Below are 21901 nucleotides of genomic sequence, written 5' to 3'. Positions count from 1 at the left end.
TGATATGAAAACCTCTAATTATTTCATTCAATCACCCAACGGCATTTGCTCACATTTAACACTTGAAAACCAATTATTTGTTCAAGTAATTCAACAAGTCCGAGTTCATCCATTTCACATGTAAATACTAACAATTAAGTATTATCTAGCTCAAACTTCATTAAACTATAAGAACAACAATCTATCCCCTTCAATTTCTCCCATGGCCGAATGCTCAAGACACCACACAACTCAAAATTTTGTCATGGGCTAAGTAAGAAACTTAATACCTAACTTAAAATATGATAAAAATCCAAGAAATGACATGAATTACTTACCTTATTCAAGACTATAAAGGAGTAGCCGAATGCTTGTTTCCCTTCCCTTCTCTTCTTAGAATTTTCGGCCGAAGAAATAAAAAAGATGAACACTTTTCTTTCTTTTCTTTGTTTTATTCACTTCATTAATTTAACACAATTTTTTATTACATGTTTCTTACCACTATTTATTATAATAATATTAACCCATGCATGTAATGCCCATAAGTATGAGCTTGGTCGGCCACTATTGTCAAAAAGGGATATTTGACATGCAAGTACCATCTTTTTATAACATGCATTAATAGACCACTTTTAAATTTAGCTATCACATTTCACAATTGTCTCACATAAGTCCTATTTAATAAATTTCACATTCAAATGACAAAATCAAAGTATGAAACTTTCACACATGCATGTTCACATACAATAAGCATAAAATATAACGGTTAATTAGTTTTATAACTCAGTTTTGTGGTCCCGAAACCACTTTCCGACTAGAGTCAATTTAGGGCTGTCACACTTTGTGCTTGTTCAATGACCTATTTGCATTGTGTTTGGTCTTGAATACCTATTTCACACTTATAACTTTTCTATTTGCTAGGCTATTAACCAACTCCCAAGTGTCATTCTTGTGGATCATTTTTATTTTTGCCTCCATTGCTTCTTTCCAACAGCCCTCCTTTGCAGCCTCATCAAAGTTGGAAGGCTCAACAATAGTCATATCACACCTTTCATAGATGTCCATAATAGTCTTTGTACCTTTGACAGGTACATCAACATATCCATCCTCAGTTTTAGCTTTATTCTTAACATGCTGCAGGTCAAGGTCATGCTGGTCTTGCTCAGACAGGCTTGCATCTATTCCATCTCATTTCCAACAGCTGCCCTCATTGAAATTCACATCTCTAGTCACAACAATCTTTTTAGTGGATAGATTAAAGACCATATACCCCCTTTTTATGCTGCTATAGCCAACAAAGACTCCAGGCATGGACCTTTTTTCAAGCTTGGTTCTCTTTTTAGTTGGCACAAGTGTGTAGCATATGCAGCCAAACACCTTTAAGTGTGAGACAGTTGGCTTGTGTCTAAACCAAGCTTCAAATGGTGTTTTACCTTTGACAGCATTTGTTGGCAATTTGTTATGCATTTTGCCTTCAAAAAATAGGCACCTTGCCATATCTAGAATAGTTCTGTTCTTTCTCTCACAAACACCATTCTGCTGTGGTGTGTAGATAGTGGTTAATTTATGATGAATTCCAACTTTATCACAAATCTTCTGAAACTTTTAAGACACATATTCAGTCCTATTGTCTGACCTTAATATCTTCAGCTTACAACTTGCTTGAGTCTTAGCCAATGCCTTAAACTTGCAGAAGAAATCAACCACATCTGGCTTTTGTTTCAGAAAACTCACCCAATAGAATTTGGTGCAATCATCAATAAATAATACAAAATACTTGCTGCCTTTTAAGGAAGAGGTTTTCATGGGTCCACAAATATCAGAATGGACCAGTTGGAGCCTCTCTTAAGCTTTCCAAGCTTTGTTGACAGGAAAAGGTATTGCCAAGCTGACAGACCTCACATACATCATTCTTAGGCTCAATCTTGAACATGTCTTCAACTAGGCTTATCTTATACAGTAAACTAAGTGACTTATAGTTCACATACCCCAATCTCTTGTGCCATAAACATGATTTATCAGTCAGAGCAGTATGTGCCTTTGCTTCTAACCGATTCACATATAAAATGAAGGATCTGTTATGCATAGTTACTGTAACTACCTCTTGATCAAAAGAATCACATTGATCACACAAGTCTTTCCTTCAAAAATAAGGGAGTAACCCTTCTCTAACAACTGACCAACACTAAGTAAATTCTGGTCAATACCAGGTACAAAAAGAACTTCTGAAATGGTTTTGTTACCTAATTGAGTGCAAATCACAGCCTTGCATTTGCTTTTGGCCTCAATAAACTCACTATTCTCAATTTTGACTTTAGACACAAAACTGGTGTCTAACTCCCTAAAGATACCTTTATCTGATGCCATGTAATAAGTGCAGCCACAATGAATCAACCAATTATTTCTAACTTTGATTGAACTTGAAAAACAAGAAGCAGTAAAAACATGCTCCTCTTGAGCTTGAACATCCTTAACAACTTGAGCTTGATTCTGCTGTTGTGGTTGTGTTTTTGCCTTGTTCTTTCAAACTTTTTCAATGTGGCCAAGTTGTTTGTAGCTTTTACATTGAATGTCTGGCCTGTACCAATAATATTTTTTTAAGTGAGTGGACTTTTTGCAGTGAGTGCATGGTGGAAACTTCCTTTTAGCAACATCCTTCTTTCATTTTTCTTTCTTTTTTGACCAAGGCTTCTTGCTCTTGTATCTTGAGCTCGAGCTTGAGCTTTCTTTTTTTCTGGCCTGAAAGGCTTATTTAGAATATTCCTCCATCTTGTTTGTCCTTCTCTGCTCTTGTGCATAGAGAGCATTTATCAGCTCTATCAAGGATATAGTTGATAGGTCCCTAAAGTCTTCCAAGGAAGAAATCTTTGACTCATACTTCTCTAGAAAAGTTGTAATGACCTTTTCAACTATTCTTTTGTCATTGAAATCATCCCCAAGAAGCCTTATGTTGTTGACTGTAGCCATAATCCTGTCAGAATACTGCTTGATGGTTTCAGACTCCTTTATCTTTAGATTCTCGAAATCCCTCTTTAGGTTGATCAACTACTGCTTCCTAGTTTTGTCTGACCCTTGAAACTCTTCCTTGAGTCTATCCAGGTTTGCTTTAGAGTGTCACAAGCCATTATCCTTATGAAGATCACATCTAAAACTCCATTTTGAAGGTATGGCACAGCCTTATAATTTTTGGCACAGTCCTCATTATGCTGCCTAATTTGAGATATGGTTGGATTAGCTCTCAAAGGTGGTGGCTCTGTGTCAACTTGAACGACACTCTACAGATCATGAGCTAGATATGTTTTTCATCTTCACAGGCCAAATGTTGTAGTTTTCACCAGTAAAGACAGGTGGTGGTGGTGGTGGTGAGAAACTCATTCTTTTGTAACAACTAAATAAACCAACAAAAACAACTTCTATTTCTTTTTTTTTCAAGCACGAATCACTCAAAAAATAACACACAACAAAAGGCCCTCAAAGATGACAGCTCTGATACCATTTGTTGAGTTTAAATTAGTATCCAAAAATTAAAACTTCAAAAATTTGTGTTTGAAAGATGAAAAAAAAAGCAAAAACGGATGTTGGATGAGAAAAAAATGTAGACTTATCTCATTACTTGAATAAGCAATATAACATGTACATAAGTAGCTCTAATACATTGGAAGAAAACAAATTTAACTTGTGCTAGTATCCAAGCTATAAAATCAGCTTAATGATAACCTAAAAAGCTACTAAATCAGCAAAGTACTTGACTAATCCTTAGCAAGACAATAGTTACAATCAAACCACAAAAAGTCACATGTTACAAAAGTTTAATGGCCAAAATACACAATGGACATTTGCTTACTGCTGTATTGTTGACAACTTTCAACAGGGTTCCATAAAGAATAAGGCAATTTATGTGGTTATGCATTTATGGTATAGTGTTGACTAATGAAGAAAGATGCCAAAGGGGATTATTCGACGATAAATCTTTCTATATGTGTGGCCATATGTTAGAAAATATTGATCATGCTCTAAGAACTTGTCCATTAGCAAGCAGTTTAGAAAAGGTTAGTTCCTGATGGCCTGTCTAATGGTTTTTTTACTCTTGATTTTGAACATTGGTTACTGGTTAACATCAAGAATGAGGATAATTTGTTAGTTAAGGGGGTAAGATAGGAAGTCATATTTTATAATATTGTTTGTAGGTTATGGAAAGGTAGGGATTTGGCGATATTTACTGACCAACATCTGTGTTCAGATGATATCATCATGACTAGTTGGTCTTAGGCTATGATGTCAATGAAAGCGGGGGAATGATGTCAGAAAAATTTCATGAGTTGGGAAAAACCTTCGATTTGATAGGTTAAATTGAATGCAGATGGTGGAGTTGATGTTAAATTTGGTAATGCCATGGCTGAGGTTGTGGTGAGAGGTCCTAAGGGGGATTGGATATTTGGTTATGGTCTCAACTTAAGGGTGAGCTCGATTTTGGACGCTAAACTTCAAGTGATTTTGGATGGTGTTAGAATAGCGTGGGACAAAGGGGTGTGTAGGTTGTTAGTTAAAAGTGATAGCAAGAGTGCAGTGGAGACAATACTTGGTATAGTGAAGATTGGAACTCATAAGGTGGGGTTGGAGAGTTGTAGCTGGATGAAGAGGGATTGGTAAGTTCAAATCAAGCATGTGGCAAGAATGACAAACATGACGGCAGATGCGATGTTTAAATGGGCTAGAGATTGCACAATCGGGTTGCACGTCTTCACACAACCACTTCCATTAGTGCAGGACATTTTGTTAGAAGATCAGTGTTAAATAGTAATTTTGGTTTTTTGGTTGAGGCTTAAACTCAACTTCCTCTTTTGTAGCTATAAAAAATATTATAGTTAAATTATTATTTATAATTGAACAATAAACCTAAATTAACCTATAATTGAATAAGTAAAATGAAAATTTCATTTATTTATTTAAGTTTTATTTGTCTAAAATTAATTTTTTTATAAAAAGAAGAGGTTATCATTTGTAGAAATATGAATTTGTGTACCTTATTATATTGAATATATATGATATATTAGATAAAGTACAGAAAGATTAACAATATGAGTGATGATGAAGTTTGCTAGTAAGAGGAAGCATAGCTGGTTTACTTTTTAAAGTGAGGATTATTCTATATTTTGGAAAAGTAAAGTAAAGATTAATAATATAATGGACAACTTAATTAGTGCAGTCTACTTTATCAATTTGAACGTTGAACAGGGGAGTGGGGGAAAAAACACCTTTTTACGAATGAGATTCCCTTAATACAAGTTGGAGATTCACATCCGGATGGTTTATTCCAGAAACACAAAAGAAATCATCACAAAAAGATTAATGGATAAGTCTATGAGCTATCTTATTGGCTGACCTATGAATGTACTGAAAACAAAATAAAAGAAAGAGCAAAGGCTATAGGCCTCCTCTTAGATTCGACCATATAAAGTTGAGTCTAAAATCCTACTAGTCACAAAAGCATAACGATCACTCTCCCGGGGGAGAGTGCTTCTATAATAGCAAATGCCTCAGTCAAAATAAGGTCAAATCACTGAATCTAAGCCACACCACAACCACATACGATCCCTTGTACTCCGCCAACCTCTAAGAAGCATTTGTTTTGATTTTGAGCTTGTCCCTCTAGGTGCTTCCCATTTTATCCATTCATTCGACTAAAGTCTAATTTACTTTTGATTAAAGTCTAAACTACTTTCTCCCAATTGATAATTTTAGTCTCAAAATCAAATTTAAATTATTATTAATCATTATTCCCAAATATCTCATTTTACATCCATGTTAGCTCCCTTTCCAATCCCTCAACTTGGTCATCGGAACCAAAAGGGACTTTATTTGTTGAGCTAAATCACCAATACTTCTAAGAATCGAAGATACAACAGACAAATCCATGAGTGAGCAATTTTTTTGTGATAAAAGACAATTAATATCGTGGAAATTTTTTGGGTTTTTAGCACTATTGATTATAAAGTTCAAAGTTTACTTAAACTGTACAATGCTTGCTTGTGGACACAGGTTTGGGCGATTTCCATGGAGGAATAAGAGTATTGCACAAAGGATACTAGATTCTTACCCAATTCATTTGGCAATTATTTTTCTTTTTCGGTAAATGTTTCAATATTTGGTTCCATGAAGAGCAGCAGCAGAATAAAAAAATGGCAATGGCTTCCATACCTAAAGACGAAAAGTTAAAAAATGTTAATATCATATGAAGTAGTTGAAGAATGTTGAAATAATCAGTCTTCCCAATTGTATCACTTGACCATCACCAATTGAAAACATTCTCTATCTTTTTTTATTCAAAGGACAAATCATATGGGAATATGAGACATTGCCAAAAATTGAGAATAACAACCGAAACTAGGATCTTCTCTAAATTATTATCTGCTTGAGAAAGAATCTAAACATGCAAAATAGTTGTGGACTTTTATATATAAACAAAAGGATTAAGTATTTCCTAAAAAAAAGATTATGAATTACCTGGAAATAATCATAATTGCTACCACTCGCTGTCCATCTTCAGTTCTTGAAGGGTTGCAATGAACTTCAGTCTATCTGGAAGATTTTTTAGCTGTCTGCATTTTTGTATCTCCAATCGCTGAAGAGAAGGCATGACTCCTTCACCCACTTTCCACATCTCCAGATTGTTAAGCTTCTTAAAGCTTAGAGCCTCAAGGTTAGCAAAAGCTTGTCCACAGCAAAACATTTCCTTTCCTATAAAACCCTCTTCATGTAATTCAAGCATATTTAAGTAACGCAGTTTCTCAAGTGTTGGCATTGGATGCTTGCACCTTCTCAACTTTGTTGGAACATTGGCAGCAACATGAACAAGAATCAAAGCAAAACAGAACTTGAAAAAGACTAAAAGAGAGGAAAAATTTTGAACAAAGTTGTAACAGGTTGTTTATTTTCATTGAATGAAATCAAATATATGTGAAGGTTACAAAAATAGACAGTTACCTAACAATGTAACTGCTCCCACTGATATTCAACTAATACAAGTTAAATTTCAAACTAAAGCAAGCTGATATATCAACCATTACATCCATTACATCAAAAATCTTACTAACTTTGATTACAAATTACAAACAAACTAATGCTGGTTACATTGGAACAAAAAAAAAAGAACAAAATGATCCAAAGCTAGTTGCTACATTCGGTTCTGCTCCACTGCTGTTCTGCTTGCTGACTTGCTTGCTATATGTTGCATTGCAGGCCAATGCTCAACACTCCTCCTTGGACTGTATGCAACACATACCAATCTTGTTTCTTAAATTCTCAAACCTTGCTGTGCCAAGTGGCTTAGTCAAAATGTCAGCCAATTGGTCTTGTGAACTACAATGAACAAGACTAATTTCTCCACATTGTTCAGCTTCTCTAACAAAATGAAATTTGATTTTAAAATGTTTAGTCTTACCATGGAAGACTGGATTTTTAGCTATGGCAACTGCAGATTGGTTATCAACCATGATTTCAGTAGCTTCACTTTGTTCTTCAATTAGATCAAACAATAATTTTCTGAGCCAGATGGCTTGATTCACTGCTGCTGTTGCAATATACTCTGCTTCAGCTGTGGATTGAGCAACAGTTTGTTGCTTCTTTGAACTCCAGCAAAATACTCCTGAGCCAAGTGTGAAGAAGTAACCCGAGGTGCTTCTCATGTCATCTGTAGAACCTACCCAGTCACTGTCTGAATATCCCATAAGTTTAAGCTCATTTTTCTTTTTGAACATGACACCAAGCCTCAAGGTTCTTTTAATGTATCTGAGTACCCTTTTTACTGCTTTGAAATGAGATGTATCACAACAGTGCATAAATCTAGATAACAAGCTAACAACATGTATGAGATCAGGTCTAGTTGCTATCAAATAGAGCAAACAGCCAACTAAGCTTCTGTACTCCTTCTCATCAACCCTCTCTTGGCCTCCAAAGCTGGTCAGCTTCACTCCTTGACCCATTAGTGTGCTCATTGATTTGCAATTAGACATACAGAACTTGTCTAGAATCTTCAGGGCAAAGGCATGCTGGCTGATAAAAATACCATGATCAGACTGGTTCACTTCCATCCCAAGGAAGTAAGTCATGATTCCCAAGTCTGTCATATCAAACACTGCTTGCATTTGTATTTTGAAATTATTGATCAAGTCAATTTTACTTCCAGTGACCAGTAGATCATCCACATAGATTGAAACTAACAGTAAGGTTTCATCTTTAGATTTCTTTACATAAAGTGTTGGCTCACTCAGACTTTTCTCAAACCCAAGCCTAGACAGGTATGTATCAACCCTGTCATACCAGGCTCTAGGTGCCTGTTTTAGGCGATACAATGTCTTTTTCAGTCTGTAGACTTTGTCTTCTCCCTGAACCTCAAACCCTTCTGGTTGTTCAATAAAAATTTCCTCCTCAAGAATGCCATTAAGGAAAGCTGACTTGACATCTAACTAGTGAACTTCCACTGTTTTTGTGTAGCCAGAGCAAATAGCAGCTTGATTGTATCAAGTCTTGCTACTGGAGTAAATGTCTCTATAAAATCAGTACCATACTCTTGACTATAACCCTTCACTACCAACCTTGCCTTATGTTTGTTTAAAGAGCCATCAGAATTGAATTTGGCTCTAAAAACCCACTTAACACCAATTACTTTCTTGTGATCTGGCCTGTCCACTAACTCCCAAGTGTCATTTTTCTTGATCATATCAAGCTCAGCTTCCATTGCTTTCTTCCAGCATTTATCTTCTACAACTTCTTCATAGCTTGAAGGCTCAACTATTGCTGCATTGCATCTATGGTAGATGTCAGCAATGGTTCTGGTTCCTCTCACAGGAGGATCATCAATGTTTGCACTTTCTGGTTCATTAATGTTTGCACTTTCTAGTTCATTTTCAGCTGGTTCTAGGCTGATATCAAGGTGGTCTTCATCAAACTGACTTGTATCTGCATATTCCCAGCTCCAAAACTTTTCCTCATCAAATTTGATGTCCCTAGTCAGTACAATCTTATTTTTTGAGGGATCATACACCCTATAGCCTTTTTTGGTACTACTGTAACCAACAAATATGCCAGGGGTAGACCTTCTTTCAAGTTTGGTTCTTCTTTCTGCTGGAATAAACACATAGCACACACATCCAAACACCTTTAGATGGGAAATTGTTGGTTTGAGCCCATACCATGCCTCAAAGGGTGTTTTATCCTTTACAGCTCTTGTTGGAAGCTTATTTAACAAGTAAACTGAGGTGTTGACAACTTCTGCCCAAAATTTGCTTGGAAGTTTGCTTTGAAACAACAAACATCTAGCCATATTCATCACTATTCTATTTTTTCATTCATAAACTCCATTTTACTGTGGACTATAGATAGTTGTGAGCTGATGTTGGATCCCTACATGCTCACAAAGCTTTTGAAACCTCTCAGATAAGTATTCAGCCCCATTGTCAGTCCTCAATGCCTTGATTTTACAGCGTTTCTGGTTCTCTACTAATGCTTTAAATCTGCTAAAGGCTTCAAATACCTCAGACTTCTGTTTCAAGAAGTAAACCCAACAAAGTCTGGTAAGGTCATCAATGAACAACACAAAATACTTGCTGTCATTCAGGGAAGGGGACTTCATTGGTCCACAAATATCATAATACACCAGTTCAAGCCTTTCTCGAGCTCTCCAAGCTTGGTTAACAGGAAATGGCAATCTAGCTTGCTTGCCAAACTGGCAGACATCACAAACAGTATCACTTGCTTCCACTTTGGACATATCCTCTACCAAATTTTGTTTGTACAATAGATCAAGTGATCTAAAATCGGCATGACCTAATCTTCTATGCCATAGACCAGCATTATCAGTCAAGCTTGCATAAGCTTTCTTCTCGAGCTGGTTTACATCAAGCATGAAACATTTATCTACCATGCCTACAGTGATCATTTCCTAACCATGAATGTCCTCTATAACACTTGAACCATTCTTGAAAACTAGGGAATACCCTTTTTCAACTAACTGACCAACACTTAACAGATTCTGATCAATATCAGGCACAAAGAGCACATCTGAAATGACTTTGTTACCTGAACAAGTGCTGATTAGAACACTGCCTCTGCCTTTGGCTTCAATCAATTCACCATTGCCAATTCTGATTTTTTAGTCATAGCTTCTATCAAGATCTTTAAACAAGCTTTCATCACTTGTCATGGGGTGTGAGCAGCCACTATCCACCAACCAATTGCTTCTAACTTTACTTGAAGATGCAAAGTAGGAGGCTGTGAACACATGCTCCATCTGAGCTTGAAGGTCCTCAGCAGCTTGAGCTTGGATTTGCTGCTGTGCTGGTGCCTTTGGTTTGTTTTTACAAACTTTCTCAACATGGCCAAACTGCTTGCAGCTTCTACATTGAATGTCTGGCCTAAACCAATAAAATTTTTCAGAATGTGTGGTCTTCCTACAGTGAACACATGGTGGAAACTTCCTCTTACCTGAGTCTCTCTTTGACTTATCCCTCTTGTCAAGCCAAGGCTTCATTCCTTTCTGATTTGTGCTGGAGCTCTCTTTGGCCTTTGCTTGGAAGGCTCCTTCAGGATGGTCTTCTTGCCTGTTGGCCCTTCTCTGCTCCAAAGCATAAAGAGAGTTCACCAATTCTGACAAGGAAATGGTTGTCAAGTCCCTTGAATCCTCAAGTGATGAGAATTTGGGCTCAAATCTCTCAGGAAGTGTGGTGATAACCTTTTCAACCACTCTGCTATCACTGAAATCTTCACCAAGCAGCCTTATACTGTTGACAGTGGCCATGATCCTGTCTGAGTATTACTTAACGCTCTCAGACTCTTTCATCTTCAAGTTTTCAAAGTCCTTCCTCAAGTTGATCACTTGTTGTTGCCATGTTTTATCTGACCCCATGAACTCCTCCTCCAGACTCTCCCATGCTTCCTTAGGTGTGCTACAGGCCATGATCCGAGTGAAGATTATATCTGTCACTCCATTTTGCAGGTAGGCCAAGGCTTTGTGCTTCTTGATGCTCTCCTCAGCATGCTGCCTCATTTGAGCAATCGTGGGATTGGCCTTCAATGGAGGTGGTTCGATGTCATTCTCAACTACACTCCATAAATCTTAAGCTTGAAGATAAGTCTTCATCTTAACTACCCAAATGTGGTAGTTTTCACCAGCAAACACTGGAGGAGGAGGTGGAGTGAAGCTCATCCTGCTGAAACAAACTCAACAGCCTCGATTTCTTCCTTCTCAAGCTTAAGTTTTTCTTAACAAAGTAACCAACAAACAAAGGCCCTCAAAGACTTAGGCCTGCATACCATTTTTTGGAACATTGGCAGCAACACGAACAAGAATCAAAGCAAAACAGAACTTGAAAAAGACTAAAAGAGAGGAAAAATTTTGAACAAAGTTGTATCAGGTTGTTTACTTTCATTGAACAAAATCAAATATATGTGAAGGTTACAAAAATAGACAGTTACCTAACAATGTAACTGCTCCCACTAATATTCAACTAATACAAGTTAAATTTCAAACTAAAGCAAGCTGATATATCAGCCATTACATCCATTACATCAAAAATCTTACTAACTTTGATTACAAATTACAAACAAAATAATGCTGGTTACATTAGAACAAAAAAAAGAACAAAATGATCCAAAGCTAGTTGCTGCATTCGGTTTTGCTCCATTGCTGGTCTGCTTGCTGACTTGCTGGCCATATGTTGCATTACAGGCCAATGCTCAACAAACTTTATGTAAGTGAGATTTGAAGACAAGTAGTGATGATCTGGTAACCTTCTTACTTCCACATCTAAGCTCAACTTAAAAATGCTATCGCAGCTTGAAAGAAGGTGAGTCAAATGTCTTGGATCTATTCTTCCTTCACCATTGATGATAGACAAGGAATGAAGATATCTACTTTGGACGATGGGTGGATTCTTACCCAACTCTTCCGTGTAAAAATCTTCAATATTGAAAGCCCCTCGAATCTCCAACTCTCTAATATTTGTCATAAGATCCTTTATATAACAATTTTTGGTGTTGAAATTCACAAGTGTTTGGAGGTTTCTCAATGTACCCAACTTCAACTTTGTTTTACGACTACATTTGTTAGGGAGATATAAATGTCTTAGTTTCTCCATCCTCCATATCACGTTAGGTACATGAATAGAGTTTGACCATTTTCCTATAATTCTTAAATCCAAAGTTTGCAAACACCTTAAGTTATCTAGAGATGATGGCAACTTTGAACACCAGAAGTTCAAATCCCTTAGCCTCAAGAATCTTAAATGGATGAGTTTACCAATGTTATTGGGTAACTTGCCTCCTGCAACTCCTCCTCTTTCGTAATCTAAGACATGGACTTTTAATGCATTGTATAGGAAACAATTTGTGTACAGAAACTCTGCGAGCCCTCCCCTTTGTGGTTAACTGGCACACATTTGATTGATTAGCAATATAGAGGAATTTTTCTTGTTTTGCCTTTGACAAGCAAACATCTCTCATTAGATCATGCATCTGAAAACTTCTCATCTTTAAGGTTGCAACGTCTCTTTCTCGTTCTTGAATCATGCACCTCTACAAACTCCATTAAGTATGTTCTGCCACATTTTTCTCTATTTTCCCTTTATCTTCTTTTTCTTGCTTTGATGAAACAATACCTTTCGCAACCCATAACTGAATCAATCTATCCACAGGTATCTCATAATCCTCTAGAAATTGACTTAAATAAAGGAAACATGCATGATTTTAAATAGGGAGGCAAATCATTATAACTTAATACTAACACATGTCTTACTACTTCACCTTTATCGTTGTTCAAGTATGATTTCACATTTTTAGGTACCTTCAGCCATTCAGTTAATGAATAATGCTTTGTAGCCAAAATTCCTCCCAATATAATGATGGCTAATGGAAGCCCTGCACAATGTTTAACAATGTCTTCTCCTAACTCTTTCATTTTTGCATCAATTTTATACCCTGTATAATACCAAAACAAAGTTTCAAAAAGATGACTGATAATTTCAAAACTAGACTACAGTGTAATAATTAACCACAGTACATCTTAAATAATTTCAAATAAATAGTGAAGCAAGATGGTATGCAAGTTACCCACGATATTATATTTTAGTAATTAACCACAATATTACCACCAATTTAACAATTTTAAAAGTTATTAAAAATAAATAGAATGTTTTTTAACAAGTGATTTCTTACATGTGATTCACTTATACACTTCGTATTTCAAATGTAAATTCTAAATACAACACCTCTTGAACCTAATGTTATTTGTAAAACGAGAAATTAGAAAGTTTTATTGTACTATGTTTTAAGGCTTTATTTTAATAGGAGAAACTAGAAAGTAGATCAACTAAAAAGATTGCGAGGAGCAATTATAAATCGTAGTTTTATACAGATTATATATAGACAATTATATTTTTTCAGTACAAATATGATTACATGATTTTGTTATTAATGAAAGTTAATCTACTAAATCCTATAATTGATATATGACATTGAAATCAATAAACATATTACCCAGGGAATTTGTTGGGGGGAAAGGCAATTTTTCGAAATAGTTTCCAGCTTTGTTCGTAGTTTAGACACTGCAACTCATATAAGAAACCTTTTCTGTCAGCATGTGAAACTGTTGCAACATTGGCAGCAACTTAACATTCAAAACAAGAACAAAAGCAAAAGAACCGAAAAAATGAAAGAAGAAAGTTTGAAAACTTGAGTAATATAACCGGATGATAATTTCATTGATTGAAATCAAAATATATGTGAAGGTTACATGAAATTAGACAGTTACCTAACAACGTAACTACTCCCACTAATACACAACTAATACAAGTTAAATTTCAAACTAAAGCTAGCTGATACATCAGCCATTACATCAAGTACAAATCAAAAACTAATCCTACTAATTTTGATTACATGTTACAAGCTAACTAAACAAGTTACATTTGAACAAAATCAACTAAACAAGCTGCTGCATTCGGTTCTGCTCCATTGCTGGCTTGCTTGCTGAGTTACTGGTCACATGTTGCATTGCAGGCCAATGCTCAACACTCCTCCTTGGACTGTATGCAACATACACCAATCTTGCTTCTTAAAATCTTGAACCTTGCTGCATCAAGTGGTTTAGTCAAAATGTCAGCTAATTGGTCTTGTGAGCTACAATGAATAACGCTGACTTCTCCTGATTGCTTAGTCTCTCGAACAAAGTGGAACTTGATCTTAAAATACTTGGTCCTTCCATGAAAAAATGGATTCTTAACAATAGCCACTGCTGATTGGTTGTCAACTTTGACTTCAGTAGGTTCAAATTACTCTTCATTTAGATCACATAGCAACTTTCTAAGCCAAATGGCTTGATTCACTGTTGTTGCAGCTGCAATGTATTCTGCTTCAGCTGTGGATTGAGCAACAATTTGTTGCTTCTTAGAACTCTAATAAAAAACTCTTGAACCGAGAGTAAAGAAGTAGCCAGAGGTGCTCTTCATGTTATCAACAGAACCAGCCCAGTCACTATCAGAAAATCCTATTAGCTTGAGCTCATTTTCCTTCTTAAACATGACTCCATGGTTCAGAGTCCCTTTGATGTATCTGAGAATTCTTTTAGCTTCCTTGAGGTGAATTACATTGTAGCAGTGCATAAATCTTGATAGGAGACTAACACCGAACATAATATTAGGCCTAGTTGCTGTTAAGTAAAGCAGGCAACCTACCAGGCTTCGATATTCTTTTTCATCAACTCTTACTTCACTCCCATCACTAGACAACTTCTCCCCTTGTGCTACTGGTGTGCTCACTGATTTGCAGTTTGACATGCAAAATCTGTTATGGATCTTCAATGCAAAAGCATGTTGGCTAATAAAAATGCCTTGATTAGATTAGTTCACTTCCATACCAAGGAAGTCTGTCATGATTCCTAGATCTATCATCTCAAATACTTCTAGCATTTGCTTTTTAAATTCATTGATCAATTCATCTTTGCTTCCAGCCACAAGTAGATCATCTACATAGAGTCACACAATCAATAAGGTTTCACCTTCTAATCTTTTCACATAGAGTGTGGCTTCACTGACACACTTTTTAAATCCAAGCTTAGGCAAGTAGGTGTCTATCATGTCATACCAGGCTCTTGGTGCCTGTTTCAGGCCATACAAGGCTTTCTTTAGTCTATAAACCTTGTCTTCTTGTCCTTGAACTTTAAAGCCTTCTGGTTGCTCTATGTAAATTTCTTTCTTGAGAAAACCATTCAAGAAAGCTGATTTGACATCAAGTTGATGAATCTTCCATTGTTTCTATGCAACCAAAGTAAACAAAAGCTTGATTGTGTCAAGCCTTTCTACTGGAGCAAATGTCTCCATAAAGTCAGTGCCATATTGCTGACTATAGCACTTCACCACAAACCTTGCCTTGTGTTTGTTCAAAGAGCCATCAGAGTTGAATTTGGCACTAAAAACCTACTTAACACCTATGACTTTCTTCTGGTTTGGCCTATTAACCAAGTCCCATGTCTTATTCTTCTTGATCATCTCAAGCTCCGCTTCCATAGCCTTTCTCCAGCATTTGCCCCTTCCAACTTCTTCATAGCTCGATGGCTCAACTATAGCAACATTGCATCTATGGTAAATGTCAGCAATGGTTCTAGTTCCTCTCACAGGAGGATCATTAATGTCTTCATTTTTTGGTTCATTCTCAGCTGGCTCTGGGTTGATGTCAAATTGGTTTTCATCCAACTAGCTTGCATCTGAACCTTCCAAACTATAAAACTTCTCCTCATCAAATTTGATGTCCCTGCTCACCAAAATCTTCTTTGTTGAATGGTCATACACTCTGTAGCCTTTTTTGGTACTACTGTAGCCAACAAATATACCAAGAGTAGACTCTTTCTCAAGTTTGGTTCTTCTTTCAGCTGGAATAAGCACATAGCACATACATCCAAAAACTTTCAGATGGTAAACTGATGGTTTAAATCCACACCATGCTTCGAAAGGTGTTTTTTCCTTCACTGCTCGAGTTGGAAGCTTGTTCAGTAGGTAAACTGAGGTGTTGACAGCCTCAGCCCAAAATTTAAAACATCTGGCTATATTCATCACTGTTCTATTCTTCCTTTCATAAACTCCATTTTACTGTGGAGTGTAAACAGTGGTTAGCTGATGATGGATCCCTGCATGCTCACAAAGCTTTTGAAACCTCTCAGATAAGTATTCAGTCCGATTGTCAGTTCTCAAGGCCTTAATCTTGCAACCTGTCTGGTTCTCTACTAATGCCTTGAATCTGCTAAAGGCTTCAAACACTTTAGACTTCTGTTTCATGAAGTAGACTCAGCAAAATCTGGTCAAATCATTAACGAACAGAACAAAATACTTGCTTTCATTCAAAGAAGGGGACTTCATTGGTCCACAAACATCAGAGTGCACCAGCTCAAGCCTTTCTCGAGCTCTCCATGCCTGGTTCAATGAAAAAGGTAATCTAGCTTGTTTACCAAGCTAAAAAATTTCACAAACAGTCTCTCTTACCTCAACTTTACACATATCATCTATCAAATTCATCTTATGTAACAGATCAAGTGATCTGAAATTAGCATGGCCTAGCTTCTATGCCATAGGCCAACATTATCAGCTAAGCTTGTATAAGCTTTCTTCTTGAGCTGATTCACATCAAGCATGAAACATTTGTCTACCATGCCTACAGTAATCATTTCCTGGCCATGAAAGTCTTCAATAACACATGAATCATTCTTGAAAACTAGGGAATACCCTTTTTCAACTAACTGACCAACACTCAACAGATTCTGATCAATGTCAGATACAAAAAGCACATCTGAAATGACTTTGTTACCTGAGGCAGTGTTGATCACTACATTCCCCTTTCCTTTGGCTTCAACCAGACTCCCATTGCCTATTCTGATTTTTGAGGCATAGCTTCTGTCAAGGTCTTTGAACAGGCTTTCATCAGCTGCCATGTGATGTGTGCAGCCACTATCCACCAGCCAGTTGTATTTGACTTTGCTTGTGGTAGTAAAGCTTGTGGCTGTGAAAACATGCTCATATTGAGCCTGAAGGTCCTCAGCAGCTTGAGCTTGGATCTGCTGCTGTGCTGGTGCCTTTGCTTTATTCTTGTACACTTTCTCAACATGGCCAAACTGCTTGCAGCTCCGACATTGAATATCTGGCCTAAACCAGTAAAATTTTTTAGAATGTGTGGTTTTCTTACAGTGGGCACATGGTGGAAACCTTCTCTTGCCTAAATCTTTCTTTGGCTTATCCCTCTTATCAAGCCAAGGCTTCTTTCATTTCTGGCTCGAACCTGGACCATCTTTGGCCTTTGCTTGGAAGGCTCCTTCAGGATGTTCTTCCTGTCTGTTGGCTCTTCTCTATTCCAATGCATAAAGGGAGTTCACCAACTCAGACAAAGAAATGGTTGTTAAGTCCCTTGAATCCTCGAGTGATGAGATTTTAAACTCAAATCTCTCAGGGAGTATGGTGATAACCTTTTCAACAACCCTGGTATCACTGAAATCTTCACCAAGCAACCTTATGCTGTTGACAGTGGCCATGATCCTGTTTGAATATTGCTTGATGCTCTCAGATTCTTTCATTTTCAGGTTCTCAAAATCTCTTCCCAAGTTAATCACTTGTTGCTGCCTTGTTTTATCCGATCCCATAAAATTCTCCTTCAGCCTCTCCCATACTTCTTTAGGTGTGCTGCAAGCCATGATTCGAGTGAAGATTACATCTGTCACTCCATTTTGCAAGCAGACCAAGGCTTTATGCTTCTTTGTGCTCTCCTCAGCATGCTGCCTCATTTGAGCAATTATGGGATTAGCCTTCAATGGAGGTGGCTCGAAATCATTCTTAACTACACTCCACAAGTCTTGAGCTTGAAGATATATCTTTATCTTGACTACCCAAATGTAGTAGTTTTCACCAGCAAACACTGGAGGTAGAGGTAGAGTGAAGCTCATCTTGCTGAAACAAACTCAACAGCTTCGATTTCTTCCTTTTCAAGCTTATATTTTCTCAACAAAGCAACCAACAAACAGAGGCCCTCAGAGACTTAGGCTCTGATTACCATTTGTTGCAACATTGGTAGCAACTTAACATTCAAAACAAGAACAAAAGCAAAAGAATCGAAAAAATGAAAGAAAAAAGTTTGAAAACTTGAGTAATGTAACCGGATGATAATTTCATTGATTGAAATCAAAATATATGTGAAGGTTACATGAAATTGGACAGTTATCTAACAATGTAACTGTTCCCACTAATACACAACTAATACAAGTTAAATTTCAAACTAATGCTAGCTGATACATCAGCCATTACATCAAGTACAAATAAAAAACTAATCCTACTAACTTTGATTACATGTTACAAGCTAACTAAACAAGTTACATTTGAACAAAATCAACAAGCTGTTGCATTCGGTTCTGCTCTATTGCTGGCTTACTTGCTGAGTTGCTGGTCACATGTTGCATTGTAGGCCAATGCTCAACAGAAACTATCTCCTTATTTCGAGAGGTGAGCAATATATTGTTTCTCGTCTCCTTTGCTGAAAATGCTGGTTTTAAGTTATCCCAAGCCTCAGTGTTCCAAATATCATCGAGTATAACCAAACATTTGTTTTCCTCTAAGAAACTAGATAACTTCTCTACCAAATTTTCAACCTTCATCTTCTTGTCAACTTCACTTAAGATGGTAAGATCAGATAGAATTTCTTCCCAAACTTTTCTTTTTTGAAAGTTTTGAGAAACATATATCGATGCCAAGTGTTTGAAATGACTGGCAACTTGGCTTTGACGATATATTTTCTTGGCAAGGGTGGTTTTCCCCAGACCACCCATGCCACATATGGAGAGAACCCTGCATTCACTTCCCTTATCGACAAGAACTAAGACCAGTTTCTTGATATCCTTATCCAATCCAACAATGTTATCATCCATAACATGAGGATAAGACTGCCTTGATTCCCGCCTTTTAGTTGAAGAACTTGGTCCTTTTCCATCAACCCCTAACTTTGATACATCATACGCCTTCAATTGTTGAATCAATTCTTTGATTCTGACAGTGATTTTCTCTATCTCCGACTTGATCTGATGGAGCAGGCATCCCTCATTGAGGAAACAAGCAGACCTTTTGATGTAATTTGAAAATCCATCTTTTCGTTTGAAAGCAACTTTGAGGGAAAACGTCTCGATCACATCTTCAGCATCGTAGGCCAACTCTCTGATTTCAACAACACTGGTGCGTATCACCTCATGATCAACTCTTCTTACGTCTGCTACTTTCAATAAGCGTTGCATCCATCTCAGCTCATTTGCCAAGCCCTGAACTTTTTCATCCACACCTTACAAGGATGTGACTTCTTGTGTTAGCTTGCCGATTGTTTTGAGAGCAAAAGAAACAACAGAAAATTCCATGAGAGAGCAACTTTTTTTTGAGACTGAAGACAGTTGATATCTTGGAATTTTTGGTTTCTGGTACAATTGATTATATGGTTCAAAGTACAGCAGAAGGGAAATTAGATTCTTATCCAATTGTTTGTGGACACACGTTTAAGTCAACTTAACTAAATGTGTTTAAGTCAATTCGAGATTGATGGGCCCCACGAACTTGTAAGTTTCCTTTTCCATAAAACTTGCAAGAGGCATTTTCTTGGTATAAAAAAATTATTTAGTAAAATAGATGAGTTTGAAAATTAATAAGGAAATGATTAAAGTCGTTACTTGGAGCACCCGACTTTAACTCGGCACCTCTAGGCACCGTTTTTATATAATTATTTTTTGCTTAAATGAAAAAGAGGAAAAAGAGGTAAATCTTATAAATAGTCTTTATATTTTATCAAATTTTAGTTAGTTTCAATTTGGATTTTTTATGTTTCAATATAATATTAATAGGTTTCAAACCAAGACTTTAGTGGGAACTACAAATAAATATGACATTTTTTTATTAAGTTCTCCTTTTTTTTTAAAAGGAATTTATCTAAAATTTTGATAAAATTATGGGGGACCAATTGTGATAATATTTCATTTTTTCCGAAGCATAGAAACAAGTTGTTTTTATGCTCAACTATATGTAAAATAGAATTACTAGCTCTAAGCATCTTAATTATCCATGTTTCAATATAATATTAATAGGTTTCAAACCAAGACTTTAGTGGGAACTACAAATAAATATGTCATTTTTATTAATTTCTCCTCTTTTTTTTTACAGGAATTTATCTAAAATTTTGATAAAATTATGAGGGACCAATTGTGATAGTATTTCATTTTTTCCGAAGCATAGAAACAAGTTGTTCTTATGCTCAACTATATGTAAAATAGAATTACTACTTTAGCTCTAAGCATCTTAATTATCACTTGCACATAACGGAATTTAAACAAAGGACTAATGAGTAACTAATAAGCATCTTACCACTGAACCAACATGCTCATTCTGGCATAATTTGCCCAAAAATAAAATTTAAACCAAAACAATCAGGGATAGGAATATAACCAAAAATTAACTAAATTTTTAAAGAAAAGACTTGAAACTAGAACCTCTCACACATAACAATATCACCCAACCATTGAACCACGTTAAATTACATGACAAAGTTCAACATTCCTTAATAAAGAAATTCAGAGTGTTACATAAGAAGCTTTTGATTTTTACGGTGGCGTCTTAAATGGAGGAAGAATTAACAAATCTTAATGATAAACATGTTAATTTACATATTTTTGGTGTTTAATTTGGCTTATTTCTGAATTAATCCCTGCTTAATTGATGTTTTTATGATTTAATCTTGTTAGGGATGTAATTGGTCAAAAACGAGTAAAAAAGGGCCAAATTGAAAGACAAATCGTTGAGTTGGGGCCAAATCATAAAGATGGGAAGGCCAAGGATTTAACATCAATTTTGACTTTGTAAAAATCTAAAAAAAGAAGATATTATTTTATTTAGTTTTTTTATTTTTATTTTTATTTTTATTTTATTAATTTAGCTTTAGCCTATTTTTAGTAAACCCTATGAATATTAATAGGGCTTTTAGTTCTTAGGAAAATCATCCTTTAATTTGTATTCCTCCTTCTACTTGGAATAGAATTACTCTCTCTCTTGTATTTCCTTTTTCAATTTAGAGTTGGAATATCATTTCTTTTCTCTTCAATTTGACGTTGCATTTTGTGGCTTTGTCTCCAATTTTTGTTTCTTTTCCACAATTGGGTCAATTGCTCTCCAAGTCCCCTTTCCTTTTCAAAATTCCATCATCCTTTACACAAAGCCAAAACACAATCCACAACCTTCAAGCATGATTAAATTCATGCCACATTAAACCCTTTTCAGCTTTAAGCCGGTGTTAACCCCGTTAAAAAACCCGTGAGTTACAAACTCGAGCTGTTTAACTCCCAACTTTCGATATTTATTATTTCTCTGGATTAAGAGTATGACTTCGTCAACTCACAAAGTCAAGACAACACTAAGTCAAAAAGAGACGTCGTTTGAGTTAGTGTGGCTAGACGTACAGTTGGAATTCCAAAAGGATCGATTGTCTAATTGGTCTTCAGTGAACTCATTGGCGTGCCAAGTGGGGATTGCTGTTTGGTTCCATCAAGGGAAGTAGTAACCAGATTTAAATGTCCTAAACGTTTGAGGGCATTGGTTCAAGCTAGGCTCTTCTAGAACGCAAAGCTGTCAGAGTTCTAAATCACGAACGTTTCGTAGGTTGTTCGATCGGTAAGGGTTAGTTATAGGACGTTCCATAACTAATTTACACAAGGAAGAGTTGGTGTCCGAGGCGTCCTTGGTAGCTATAACTAGCTTATTGGAAAAGAGGAGTTCACCTAATTTCAAGGATCGGGTCAAAGACAAAAAAACCCGTGCTTAAGGCTGAGCTAAGATTAATTGATTTTTCTTCAGATTACTTCGTTGTTTTTTTTTTT

The 21901-nt window shown here is 36.3% G+C and overlaps 1 protein-coding gene across 1 annotated transcript; it reads right to left on the bottom strand.

Moving 5' to 3' along the window:
• Positions 1-6502: 6502 nt before the first annotated feature.
• Positions 6503-19402, bottom strand: LOC108472169 (uncharacterized). Its single transcript, XM_053021399.1, is given in 16 exon segments — positions 6503-6794; positions 7083-7096; positions 11718-12298; positions 12336-12717; positions 12719-12957; positions 13526-13639; positions 14444-14844; positions 15112-15281; positions 15486-15688; positions 15737-15895; positions 16163-16260; positions 16351-16433; positions 16598-17154; positions 17293-17359; positions 17477-17954; positions 18378-19402. Coding segments are annotated over 16 exon segments (4863 nt in total).
• Between the last annotated feature and the right edge of the window lie 2499 nt (positions 19403-21901).

The sequence above is a fragment of the Gossypium arboreum genome, chromosome 11, assembly GCF_025698485.1.
Source record: "Gossypium arboreum isolate Shixiya-1 chromosome 11, ASM2569848v2, whole genome shotgun sequence".
NCBI lineage: Eukaryota > Viridiplantae > Streptophyta > Magnoliopsida > Malvales > Malvaceae > Gossypium > Gossypium arboreum.
The sequence above is the reverse complement of the archived record's forward strand: the minus strand, read 5'-3'. Positions and strand labels throughout refer to the sequence as shown.